General features: G+C 48.3%; 3 protein-coding genes across 3 annotated transcripts; all 3 read right to left on the minus strand.

The window, feature by feature from the left end:
• Positions 1–716: 716 nt before the first annotated feature.
• On the minus strand, positions 717–4,204 carry N7520_002858 (ankyrin repeat domain-containing protein; the record flags this gene model as incomplete). The annotated part of the gene is made up of 4 exons (XM_057136793.1): positions 717–773; positions 836–3,963; positions 4,016–4,051; positions 4,108–4,204. The coding sequence occupies 4 exons, from the start codon at positions 4,202–4,204 to the stop codon at positions 717–719; spliced, it is 3,318 nt and encodes a 1,105-aa protein (XP_056999479.1).
• A 402-nt stretch (positions 4,205–4,606) lies between these two features.
• N7520_002859 (uncharacterized protein) lies at positions 4,607–9,517 on the minus strand (the record flags this gene model as incomplete). Its single annotated transcript, XM_057136794.1, has 3 exons — positions 4,607–5,512; positions 5,954–7,837; positions 7,859–9,517. 3 exons carry the CDS (start codon positions 9,515–9,517, stop codon positions 4,607–4,609), a joined length of 4,449 nt encoding a protein of 1,482 aa, XP_056999480.1.
• A 692-nt stretch (positions 9,518–10,209) lies between these two features.
• On the minus strand, positions 10,210–11,747 carry N7520_002860 (uncharacterized protein; the record flags this gene model as incomplete). Its single annotated transcript, XM_057136795.1, has 2 exons — positions 10,210–11,299; positions 11,359–11,747. The coding sequence occupies 2 exons, from the start codon at positions 11,745–11,747 to the stop codon at positions 10,210–10,212; spliced, it is 1,479 nt and encodes a 492-aa protein (XP_056999481.1).
• Positions 11,748–12,040: the final 293 nt, after the last annotated feature.

Consider the following 12,040-nt stretch of genomic DNA (forward strand, 5'->3'; position numbering starts at 1 on the left):
AGACGCAACGAGGATAAATGGATTTTTACATATATAATAACATCTCCTAGTTATGAGACTGCACGGAAGATTCTTGGCTAAGAATCAAAAACAGAACATTAGCGCCAGACGCTTACATAAAGATGGAATTGTTCTCGATGTTTATTGTTGGCAGCTGATCTGCTGTCCAGGGGAAGACAAGGCTACATAGTAGCGTGGAAACAGAAGAAAGGGACAAGATCTGTATTCCGAGAGGGATGGAGGAAATAAAGAGAGAGAGAGAGGAAGAGAGAGAGAGAGAGAGAGAGGGAGAAAGATATTGCTAAAGACATGCACGCGCTGACAAACGGAGGGGGTCAGCTGACCCCATACTCCAATATATATGCATAGTAAGAAGAGATTGAGATAAGACTAAGTAGACGGGCTGAGTTCAAGTTGTTTAAAAATACCAAAGACCTAAGAAAGTAGCTAATACCCCGAGCAAGATCGTACAGAATTTCATTACCAGATAGAACGTAGTGTCCGGAACCAAAAATGTCTTTTCTTGTGCCAAAAAAGACGGAGAATCATTTGATAACTCTATCTCAGATTGATTGGTGTTTTCCCCGGGAGATTCAGGAACAAGATGGCTTAGGAAGTAGGCCAGTTCCTGTGGTGCTGATCCAGTGAGTTGAGAATCGTTATCAGGAAGTTCAGACACTTCAAAGACTTCATGTCTTTCATTTGGATGCAATCTGCTATGAAAAGGATACATCCGTTCGCAGGAAGAGCAGATATCCATATGGGCGCAGACTCTGCACACAAAACGAGTTCCCGTAATGGAAAACTTGCAAAAATGGCAGACGGCTTTGCATACATCAGTCGCAAGGCGGTTAGCTTGCAAAACGCGAAGTTGAAATAGATGGCGTGCGTTCTTCGTTTCATTGAGAAATAAGAAATACCGAGCTAATTGTTGCAAAACAGGCCATTGAAAATTAATCCTGAGCGAAGAGAGGGCATTAGAGAGGTGGAAGAGTGATAGTTTGGTAATCGATTCTCGAGTTTCGTAAGGCGTTAACGCAAGGTCGGGACAATGTGAACGGATTTCTCGCATTAAACTCTCGTGTCCGAACGCCCAGTCCATGGCATGTCTGCCATAGCCATCCGAAAGAGAGGGATCGGCACCAAGATGGAGAAGCTTTATAGCAAAGTTGATGTGACCGTAGTAAAGAGCCAGGTGGAGAGGGGTTTGACAAAGGTTGTTATATTTGTTGATAGTTGAGCAAGGTTGTGTAAGCTGAGAAACAAAATTGAGCACGTCTCTTGAAGCCGCCATATGAAGAGGGGTTTGGTCAAGTTCATCAGAAAGTAGAACATCTGCCCCAGCATGGAGAAGAATTTGAACTGTATAAGCATCGCCCGTAAAGATTGCCGCCAAGAGTGGTGAACCATATCTACCACCCTGGCAATTGACATCGGCATCAGCATCGAGCAGGATCTTCACCGTCACAGCACTTCCATTGTGTGCAGCAGCTTGTAGGGCATTGCCGTAATAACCACCCTGGGCATGGACATCCGCTCCAGCCTCGAGTAAGATCTTCACCGTCTCAGCACTTCCACGAGATGCAGCAGCCTGTAGGGCATTGCCGAATTGACCACCCTGGGCATGGACATCCGCTCCAGCCTCGAGCAGAATCTTCACCGTCTCAGCACTTCTATTATATGAATCTGCAGCAGCCTGTAGGGCATTGCCGTAATAACCACCCTGGGCATGGACATCGGCATCAGCCTCGAGTAGGATCTTCACCGTCTCAGCACTTCCATTTTGTGCAGCAGCTTGTAGGGCATTGCCGTAATGACCACCCTGGGCATGGACATCGGCATCGGCATCGAGCAGGATCTTCACCATCTCAGCACTTCCACGATATGCAGCAGCCTGTAGGGCATTGCTGAATTGACCACCCTGGGCATGGACATCCGCTCCAGCCTCGAGTAGGATCTTCACCGTCTCAGCACTTCCATTGTGTGCAGCAGCCTGTAGGGCATTGCCGTAAGGACCACCATGGGCATGGACATCCGCTCCAGCACCGAGCAATATCTCTACAATCGCATTATGGCCAATTAACGAAGCTGCTTGTAGCGCACCTCCACCTCTTATCTCAAGCTGCACACCCTCATCTAGGAGCCATTCAACAAACCCCAAACGTCCATAGCTAGCCGCCTCTATTAAAGGTGTCGCTCCATGGTGGTTTTTTCTTTCTCGGTTTGCTCCTCTCTCTTGCAGCATTTTACCGGCAGTTGTATGTCCCGCTCGTGCTGCCAAATGTAACGCCGTGTTTCCAATTCCGTCTTCCCGCTCGACATTTTCGCCATCTGACAATACGGAACTTATGATATCAACCAGATTGGCAGCGGCAGCCATATGTAAGAGTGTTGTCCCGGTATTTGGTGATACTGTCCCATATAGATCAAGCCGATTGTAGATCCAAATCCAAGTGTTGATGATTTCTTGTAGAATGTCTTTTTCATTAGGAATCAAGTCAGCTCGAGAGCCGGCAGCCTTTTCCGCGTGAATAAAGAGATTGGCAGTTGCGTAATTCAAAAATGACTGGTCCTGGAGAAGATCATCCTTTGATCTCTTGAAATCGCTTATTTCTCTATTTGAGCATACGGTGGCAAGATATACCAGACACGATCGGTAGAGAGTTGACTGGCACTCACAGACAATGTCTTCAATATTCATATTTGTCGTAGTAGCGCTGGTGCTGGTGCTGTGAGATAAAAGGGCCAGTCCTTTGTCGCGCAAGAAATCGTTGACCGACTGATGAACTACTTGTATAGTTTCATTTTGATCTCCGCTTGAGATTACTTCAGCTAGTCCACCAGCAAGGGCCTTTACTCTTCGCTTCATGTTTTCATCGCTTTCGATAAAGCCGTGGACCTTTTCCCATCCCATTCGAGAAGGCGGTATTTGAGCATTCTTAGCCACCAATGCGTATCGCATTTCTGTTACAGTCAAGGGTCGCTCGGCTAGGCATATCCATTGAAAGAACAGGAATGACTGATGCCGATTCCTAGCCGCGATCACATTTTTCAAGATATACACGTAGACATCTTCCAGGCCAGCTGGAACCTCGTGCAACCAATGAAGAATATCATTAATGGACTCCCCTTCGAGAATTCGCTGTTTGATGAGAGGTATTATGAGATGGGCCCATTGGAACACCCCGTTGGCATGCTGCGTTAATTCCTTCACCAGCATCTCATTCATCCCTTGGCTAAACCCGTTGCCGACCTCTGTGAGGATAAGCTTATCCTTAACATATAAAGCGATGTCTTCTTGATTGTGGTCCTCGACGCTTATTTCTGTAGCCTGGATGCTTCCTATGATAGGATAGTGTCGAGATGAGAAGCAGACTTGGAGGGCCAAGTTCTTTTTCTTGGCTTCACTAACCAGGCGATGAAAGTAATCTGCTAATAGTTGAGCAGACTCAGCCCCGGCCTCATCCAGAGCATCGACAAAAACATTCACATGTTGATGGTTGGCTGATGCTAGCACAGCATTTGCTAATAATTCCTCTAGTACCACCTGTGGCCAGTCCCAATTTCGTTCACCATACCCAAACTGCCTACATCGTTGTTCATAGACCTCGCGCACCTGAGGGCGTATGGTCTCGTCACGGTCAAAGATTTGGTTTAATAACGATCGAAGCATTCCTAGCGGTGTACGTTGCATCTCCGCGCCCCGAGCGGTAAAAAAAAAGTCGAGCCGAATAACACCCTGGCTACGATCCTCTAACCTTTTTAGTCTGTCATGCAGAAAAACCATCAAGGTCGACTTTCCCGCGCCCGGCTTGCCCTTAATCCATAATAGACCACAGGGCTGATTCCTCCACGACTGGTACTCCTCTAGCTCCAGAATCCATTGGCAGGTGTTGGTGTGACATGCCCCAATATTATCCTTCCGATCTAGCATCTGTGGGAATGCCAGTGACTTGAGCAGCTCTGCGTATATAGTAAGCCATATTGTCTTTAACTGGTACAGGGTGGAGCGAACCGTTATCTGCCCTCTGCTGTGGGTTTTCCGATCGGCCTAGGCCAAAAGTGTTAATCAACTTACCACGGCTTTCGAAGGATTTTGACACACACCGGATGAAATGTTGATTGTGCCGATTGTCCCATGATTATTTCCCAGCTGAAAACCCGTATTTTCACAAGCGAAAGATGTCGAGCTCATGCTGAACATTCAGTGCAAATAATAATGCTGCTTTGGGCTGAGCGAAAGTTTAAGCCTCTGGAAACACAAGTTTGCCCCGCTGTCAGGTGACAGTTGGGCATTCTCTGAACACGTAATCAGGGTCGAACAGCATGTACCAATGGTATGGGTCACGTCTGTGTACTTGTCTGGTATTCTCTAGTCTCCACCACAGCAATTTAACATGTGGTACGCTGACTAATAAAGTTGATTACATGATCCATTGTTCCGACACACCCCTTCAGCTTTGGCAGTCCTGGCAAAGCTGCGCAGTTGCCATAAATGGTCACTTGAATCATTCAAAGCTTCTCAGAAGCAACAAAATAGACACAATTCCTTCAGAACTGCGATCTTTTCAAAACAGCCTCTACTTACTAATTAGGCAAGTATGACTTATTTTTCTTCCTCAATGAGATGACGCACGTCCGTCAATCCCAGCATCCTGACAAAAGCTTCATGCTTCTGCCTCGGCAGCATCTTGGTGAGTCCGTCCGCGAGCATCTGCGCGGTTGGTACCCACTTGATCCGCATCCTGCCTTCCTTGACTTCTTGTCTCAGCCAGTGCCCGTGAATATCAACGTGCCTGAGCTTGGTATCGAAGGGGGTATCCTCTGCGTTGATCAAGTCCACCGTACGGCGGTTGTCACACTCGATTGTGAGACCCTCCGGATATTTGAAACCAATCCTTCCAAATAGACGATCCCACCACTGTAGTGACCTTCCTGCGTCTGATAGGCCTAATAACTCAGCCTCCGTCGTCGACGTGGTCACGGTCTTCTGCTTGGTTGCCCTCCAGTCCACCGGTCCACCGAAGAACTGGCAAATATATCCTGCGGAGCTAGTCCGGTCACCCATATCCCCATACGAAGCATCTGATGAGAACTTCACCACTTCGCTGTCGTTGTCAACTGGACCGTATTGTATAGCCCAGAACCGTGTGGTATAGAGGTAGCAGATTAAGCGCTCAATTGCTTGGTGGTGCTTCGGACCAGGGTTGGTCAGGAACTGTGCGCAGATAGACGCTCGCTTTGCTGCGTCCGCGCGGGTAATCGTGGTACCATATTGAACTGAGCCCACTCGCTGCTGATATTGGTGGATGCTTTCGGCTGTAGCTTGCCCGTCGTATGGCTCTAGGATCTCCGTGGTTCCCGGAGTCCAGACCGGAGCTCGGTGAGCCAGGTTAAACCGCTCAGCAACACTGGCAAAATAGCTGTCCTGCACTAGCCAGAGCTTTCTCTCTTTGCGATTTCGTAGGATTCTGATCCCTAGAAACCACTCAGCGTCCCCTTGGTCAGTCAGCTGCCAATTCTTCTCGAGTTCCCGTTCTAGCTGCTGAGCACGCTCGCGGGCAGTGTGGTGGCCGGCGATTAGGATATCATCGACGTAGAAGAATACGATAATCCCATCCCCAACAAAAACACACGGATCCTCGGCAACCTGTTGTAAACCAAGCTCTCTCAGTACACGCGCTGCGTCTCGCTGCCAAAGTCGTGGAGCAATTCTCAGTCCGTACAGCGCCCGTAGCAGCTTCCAGCACTTGCCCTGAGTCATAAAACCCTCGGGCATCAGAGTGTATACTTCTGTTAGGAGCTTGCTGTTTAGGAAAGCGTTTACCGCATCTCGCTGTCGGATATCTAGGTCGTACGCTGCGCTCAGGGCAAATAGCATACGGGCAGTTCTGGCTGCCAGTGTGGCAGCTCGCTTGTCTGCGTCTGAGATCGTCTGGAGATCCCCACGTACGCAGATCCTGGCTTTGCACTTAGTCAAGAACCCATCTTGATCAAATTTATAAGCATATACCCACATGAGGGGCAGTACTTGTATCCCACGATCCTTTGGCCTTTCCACGACTTTGTACGTCTCTTTGGCCTGTAGTCCGTCTAGTTCAACCCTCATAGCTCGGCTAAAACCTTCGCTCAATGGGTGTTTCCAGACGTCTCGGAATCGTTGTGGTGGAGGTGGTAGGTCATCTCGATGCTGCCGTAGCGACGGTTTTGGTGCTAGAAGACCGGTAGCAAACGCTTGTAAAGTGGTTGTTGTGGTATCGTCGCCGTTGTCGTCATCGATAAACATGGTGTTATAGGCGTAGTCTCGGTCTCGTCTCGATATTCGCACCCTCGGTCCCTGGATGATATTGCTGGTATCCACAGCTGCACAATCGCGATCTTGATCCTTAGGCAATGACCCTGCCAAGTCGTTCTTGGCCGATGTCGTACGATCCTCTTGCTCAACGCTCTCCTGTAGGGATAGCTGTAATTGGTCCTGGAGTTGATCCTCCGGGCTCGGTTCCCGTAGTGATACTGGCGAAACAGGCGTCTGATCTATTTGATTATGGTCCTGAGCGAGACGCTCAGGATCATCCCTCACCCCTTGATCAGTGGTAGTTTCCGCAGAATTGCTTCTAACTGGATAATCCGGTGGTGGGGTATGATCAATTGGGGTTTTGTGCACAAAAACTTGATCTTGTCCTGAGTGTGGTATTGTCGTCTCCTGTGGTTCTCTAGATCCTCCAGATTCTTGATCCTGTATGACGTCTACATCATCCGCATCTCTTGCTCTATAGGACCGTCCCGGAGAGCTCCCTTCTGGGGTACTCTCGGCAATACTCGTACGAGCAGTCTGTTCGTCGAGACCCTGTCGAATACAGTCGACCTCTAGTCCTTCCTCCATGATTGTGGGAGGATAGTCCTCTGGAACTGGTAGCTTCACCCCTTCATCCGGGTCATGGTTCTCTGCCGAAAAACGTCGGTTTTCATCAAAAACTGCGTCTCGGACCATCCTGACCTGACCACGGTGCGGTATCCAGATTTGCCAGATATTCGAGGCCACGTAGCCAACGAGATATCCTATCTCAGCTCGTGACTTCATTTTGTCAAGTTTCGGGATATTGGGGATCCTGCAGTATGCAAGTGATCCATACAATTTGATATTCGCAAGCGACGTCTTTGTGGGAGTATTGACAGGAGTACCCTCGGTACCCTGGTTGAACCCAATAAAGCGCCGTGCTTCATCCCATGGAACTATCCAAGTCCCATCTTCCAATCTCGTAGGCGTACGGTTCAGCAGGTATACTGCCGCTTTTACCGCTTCTGGCCATAGTTTATCGGGTAGTTTTCCTTCCTTTAGAAGCGCTCTCGCTCTAAGGATAATCACACCTCCAGCACGCTCACCCGGACCGTTCATCTCAGGCGTATACGGGACTGTAAACGTGTGAACACACCCCAGCTGCTTAATTAGCAGTAGAATACTCTCATCAACTGATCTCTCGTTATCAGAGTGGAACACCTTAATCGGCAAATTTAGCCAGCGAATAGCGAAAGCGATAAAGCTTCTGATCGCTTCCTGGCACCCGTTTTTGTTCACATGGGTCATTAACCAGTGGAACCGGATACCCTCAACGTAGAAATGGGTTATCCAGCAGTGCTGATTATATCCCATAATGACCTGAATTAGGTCAAAGTAGACCCTCCCGCACCGTCCGTAGTGCTTGCCTATCGGTCTCCGCGAGACCTGTCGTGGAGCGTTGACCAAGCTGCAGACCGTACAAATTTCATCATCCGGTCGCTCTTCCCCATCCTCCGTGCTTCGTACAACCTCAACTCCACTGACCAGTTTCGGTAGTTGCTAAATTGCTGCCTTCGAGACATGGCCAAGTCGTTTATGCCACGTATTAGTATTGGCAGACGATTTCAACGGTTTCTCTGATCGTCGGGTAGCAAGTGCAGTTTTATGCTGGGTGTTGTTTTGGGTCTTGATCGTAGTCGTACGACCCTCTGTTTTCGGCCGAAAAACTGTACGTTCATCCCGCGTCTGTGAGAACAGATAAATATCATGTTCTCGGTAGGTCTCAAGAATAGGTTGATCTCCAATCATAATCCTTCCTTGCTTCATATCCCACCATCCTCCATGGTCCTCTATCCTGCCTAAGGAAACCAAATTGCAGTGAAAATCTGGAGAATAACGGCAGTTATACAAGTTTACCACACGCGGTCTGCCAGTTGTAGGATCCCTTCCGGTGAAGGTTGCTGTACCGACTCCAGCAATTGCGGTCCGATTGTCGCCCGTACGGAGATACGAGGGGTCTTCCTTATACTCGGTAAATTTGGTCCGGTCGTTGCATACGTGTACGCTTGCTCCGGTATCCAATACCCATTGGTCTCGGTACTTGGTATCAACTTCAGTTGATAGGGCGACTGTGGCAAAGCCGACATGGGCTAAGTTTGCAGACTCAGATGTCTTCTCTGTGGATTCATATGAGTTGGATGCGTTTTTGAGCTGGTTTTCAACCCAAACCTTCCACTCTGGTTCTTTTTTGAATGACTTCTTTAGCGCTTCGGAGGCCTTTCGTAGGCCCATCCACCCATCCGGTCTCTGGTCTTCATTCAATACCCAGCACCGGGTGACCGGGTGTTTCATGCCACAAGGGCAGTAGCTCCGGTCCTGAAATGGTCCAGTTTTCCCGTCTTTTCTGTCGGTTCTGGAGGTTTCAGCCTCTGTTTTACCCTGCCAAGTTGACGTGGCAAATGCTGCTTTGGACGTAGAATTGATATTCTTTTTGGTAGTCTCGGAATACGACATAGTATAGGATGTACGGAAGGACTCAATCAGATCGTTTATCTCGATTGTATTACTTCTTAGTACGATATCCTGGAACCGAGCTTCCCACCAGACCGGTAGGATGTCCTTTACAGCATGTAAAAACAGCTGCGGATGCTGCGCAGTGTCACTCTCCACTTTTAGGTTGACCGCTTCATCACGTATCAGCTCCCACTCTTCTAGCCAGGATAGTACGTTTTGACCCTTCTTTGGTGGTCGTACGCACCCTTCTGCCCAGCGTAGCAGGACTTCATTCTGGTGAGACTTTGTGTGTGAGAAGCGCTTCTTGAGAAAGCTAATCTTCTCGTACGGAGTCTCAAGATCATCCATGAGACGGTGTAGCTTAGTATCTGTTGACGCAGTGATCACGAACTCAACTGATTGTAGGCCGTTTTCCACCTTCTCATACCTTTTGAGCTCCTCTTTGTAATCGTCATGGTCGTAGCTATACTCCATCTGACGATCCTTAAACTCTTCCCTTAGGGTCTTGGCTACCTCTGTAGTTGCCCCTCGTGGGATATGTAACCGCGGTCGTGCGGGGGCCTGCGGCTCCTCCAGCACTTCCGGGGCTGGTTTCTCAGGATTGCAATAATCCCATACTTTCCTAGTCTTGGCAAACTGCTTCATCGCAGAGTACCAAGCTGGCCAATGAGAGCTGTTTTTCAGCTTCTCACCCTTCCATTGTGAGACAGATACCGTGGGGTCCATCCTTAGTTGGTTTCAAATGGCTTTCAATCCTTTCTCAATTGTCGTGTTCTTCGGAGGGGTTGACGCGGCAACTTTGTTGTCGTCGTCAGTGATCTCAGGGGTAAACAATCCTGTCGTCGCAAGTCGAGGAGAGCTTCTAGAACGTATATTCAATCAAAATATCACGGTAGGAGAGATAATCCGGGCTCATAACTCTCTGAACACGTAATCAGGGTCGAACAGCATGTACCAATGGTATGGGTCACGTCTGTGTACTTGTCTGGTATTCTCTAGTCTCCACCACAGCAATTTAACATGTGGTACGCTGACTAATAAAGTTGATTACATGATCCATTGTTCCGACAGGCATTAAACCTTTGCACCAGCTACTTGCTCAGGCAAGTGCGGGGCGACTGGCCGCCCGCAGATAAGGTCGTCAGATCTGCAAAAACGTTTCTACAAGCTTCCAGGTAATGTTCCGGTTCATAATGGCGACATACCAGTCGTGACAGAGTCATTACGAGGGTAATTCTGGCTAAGCTAGTTAGCGATGAGCTTAAGAGGATGAGCTTATCCTGGAGTTATTTTCCGGCAATCAAGTCAAAAGAGTTCTGATTTCGAAATTTACTGTACAGCCGCCAATAGTATCACACTTCAACTCCATTACTGTCCAATCCAGACAACAATGTCCGCATCCGTAATGAATTTGCATGCTAATGCTTTCCATCTTCATAGATCACTTCATCGATATCTTCATGTTCCAAATCCGTCTTTTGTCCTCTTTTCTCAGGTCCAATAATAATCAATATGACAGAATAAGCATAGATCGCCCCCATAAAAATACAAATGACCTTTCCGTAGTTATACCGTTCAACAACAGTATCATCTGCCTTAATCAGGGGTGGAAGTGGATAGTGTTCGCCAAGAGTCGCTTCAATAGTCGACGAAGCGGACGAAGCAAGACTACCAAATTGATACGCCGACCCAACAACGAACGTCTGGAATGAACCAGGCGCCAGCTCCATCATATAGATGGGCATAACACTCCAAGCTCCCTGCACACAAAACTGCACGAAAAAAGCAACAGCTGTCACAGCCTCAGTCTGGACATGGGTATACGCATACAACAGCGCACCGCCAATAACACAAACAACCAGCATACTAAACCTCCGCCCAAAGATCTGCGAACAATACCCCGTCGTAGAACCCCCAGCCATCGCGCCCAGGTTAGCAACCACCTGCGTAACAGTAACCGCATTTGACGAGAACCCACGTTCATTCTCTAGCATAGTCGGGTACAAATCCTGAGTTCCATGCGACATGAAATTCAGTCCACTGGACAATAGAACAAGGTATATGAAAACGAGCCAATGGTTCCGCAATGCAGCTCGTCCTTCAGCGAGGAATTCTCGTGCTGGATGCTCCATTTCCCCACGGAGAGCTTGGCGATTCTGAAACGCTTTCGTCTCGGGTAGACAAAGGCGGAATAAGATTATCAGAACGGGCGGACAAGCTGCGAACCAGAAATACGGTCTCCAGCCGTGTGAAGTCGTGTTCACCAGTGCGCGTGCAAATGCCGTTGCGAGGAGATAGCCGAATGCGTAGCCCTGCTGCATTAATCCTGCGACAAGACCGCGGGCTTCAATGGGACAATCTTCTAACGCGGTGACTGCGGCATTGCCATAGAGGCCGCCCATTGCTATTCCAAATAAAGCGCGGATGGCGAGGAACTGTTGATATGTCTGGCAGAAGCCAGTCGCGAGTTCTAGGATGATGAAGAGTGTGAGGGCTGTGATGAATGGCCTAGATGCAAATCTTGGTTACATTTATTTTGAGGAACTGGATCTAGGGGAAAGTCTCACCATTTCCGTCCATATAGGTCTGCTGCTAGACCGAATAGCGCGGAGCCGGCGGATCGGAGCATTAAAACGAGAGTAATACCCCATGTTATGTCGGTGGTGGATTTGTTGAATGTATCAGCCAAGTCGGAAACGGTGAGAGAGACAGTGAAGAAATCAAAAGAGTCCCATGACCAAGCGAGAAAGGAGACAATAAAGAAGGCCCATTGTTGTTTGTTTAGCATGGTTAGAAGCTTAAATGGGTTGGCAACTTTTGCCATTGGCGGCTTTAGTGATGTTATTCTTGTGATTGCATATTTCCGGAGGGAAAGTGGCTCTGGAAAGGCTCTATCCTGATTGTAAGATATTTTGATTGAATTTTCTTCATCTCGATATATATGAGTGGAATCCATTCTTGATGGGAAGAACAAGATGGAGCTGAATGCTAATGGGACTCTCGAGGACAAAGGTAGGCGTATTTAAACATATGCCAAGCCCATAATGTACCTTGCTCTCTACCTGAACCGAGAGTCTTGATCTTCCCTCAGAGATAACGGCTGGTATCACTACTTGCAGGAGTCCATGGGCTGATCATTGGCTGATAATTTCTCTGCATATAGCTGAAGTAGACTGTATGCACAGCTAGGATATGAGTCAAGTCTTCTATAGGGTTAATCTCCTATACAAGTTGATGCGGAGGAAGCGC

The sequence above is a fragment of the Penicillium odoratum genome (genome assembly GCF_028828045.1).
Source record: "Penicillium odoratum strain IBT 22623 chromosome Unknown utg000002l_segment0_segment0, whole genome shotgun sequence".
Classification (NCBI taxonomy): domain Eukaryota; kingdom Fungi; phylum Ascomycota; class Eurotiomycetes; order Eurotiales; family Aspergillaceae; genus Penicillium; species Penicillium odoratum.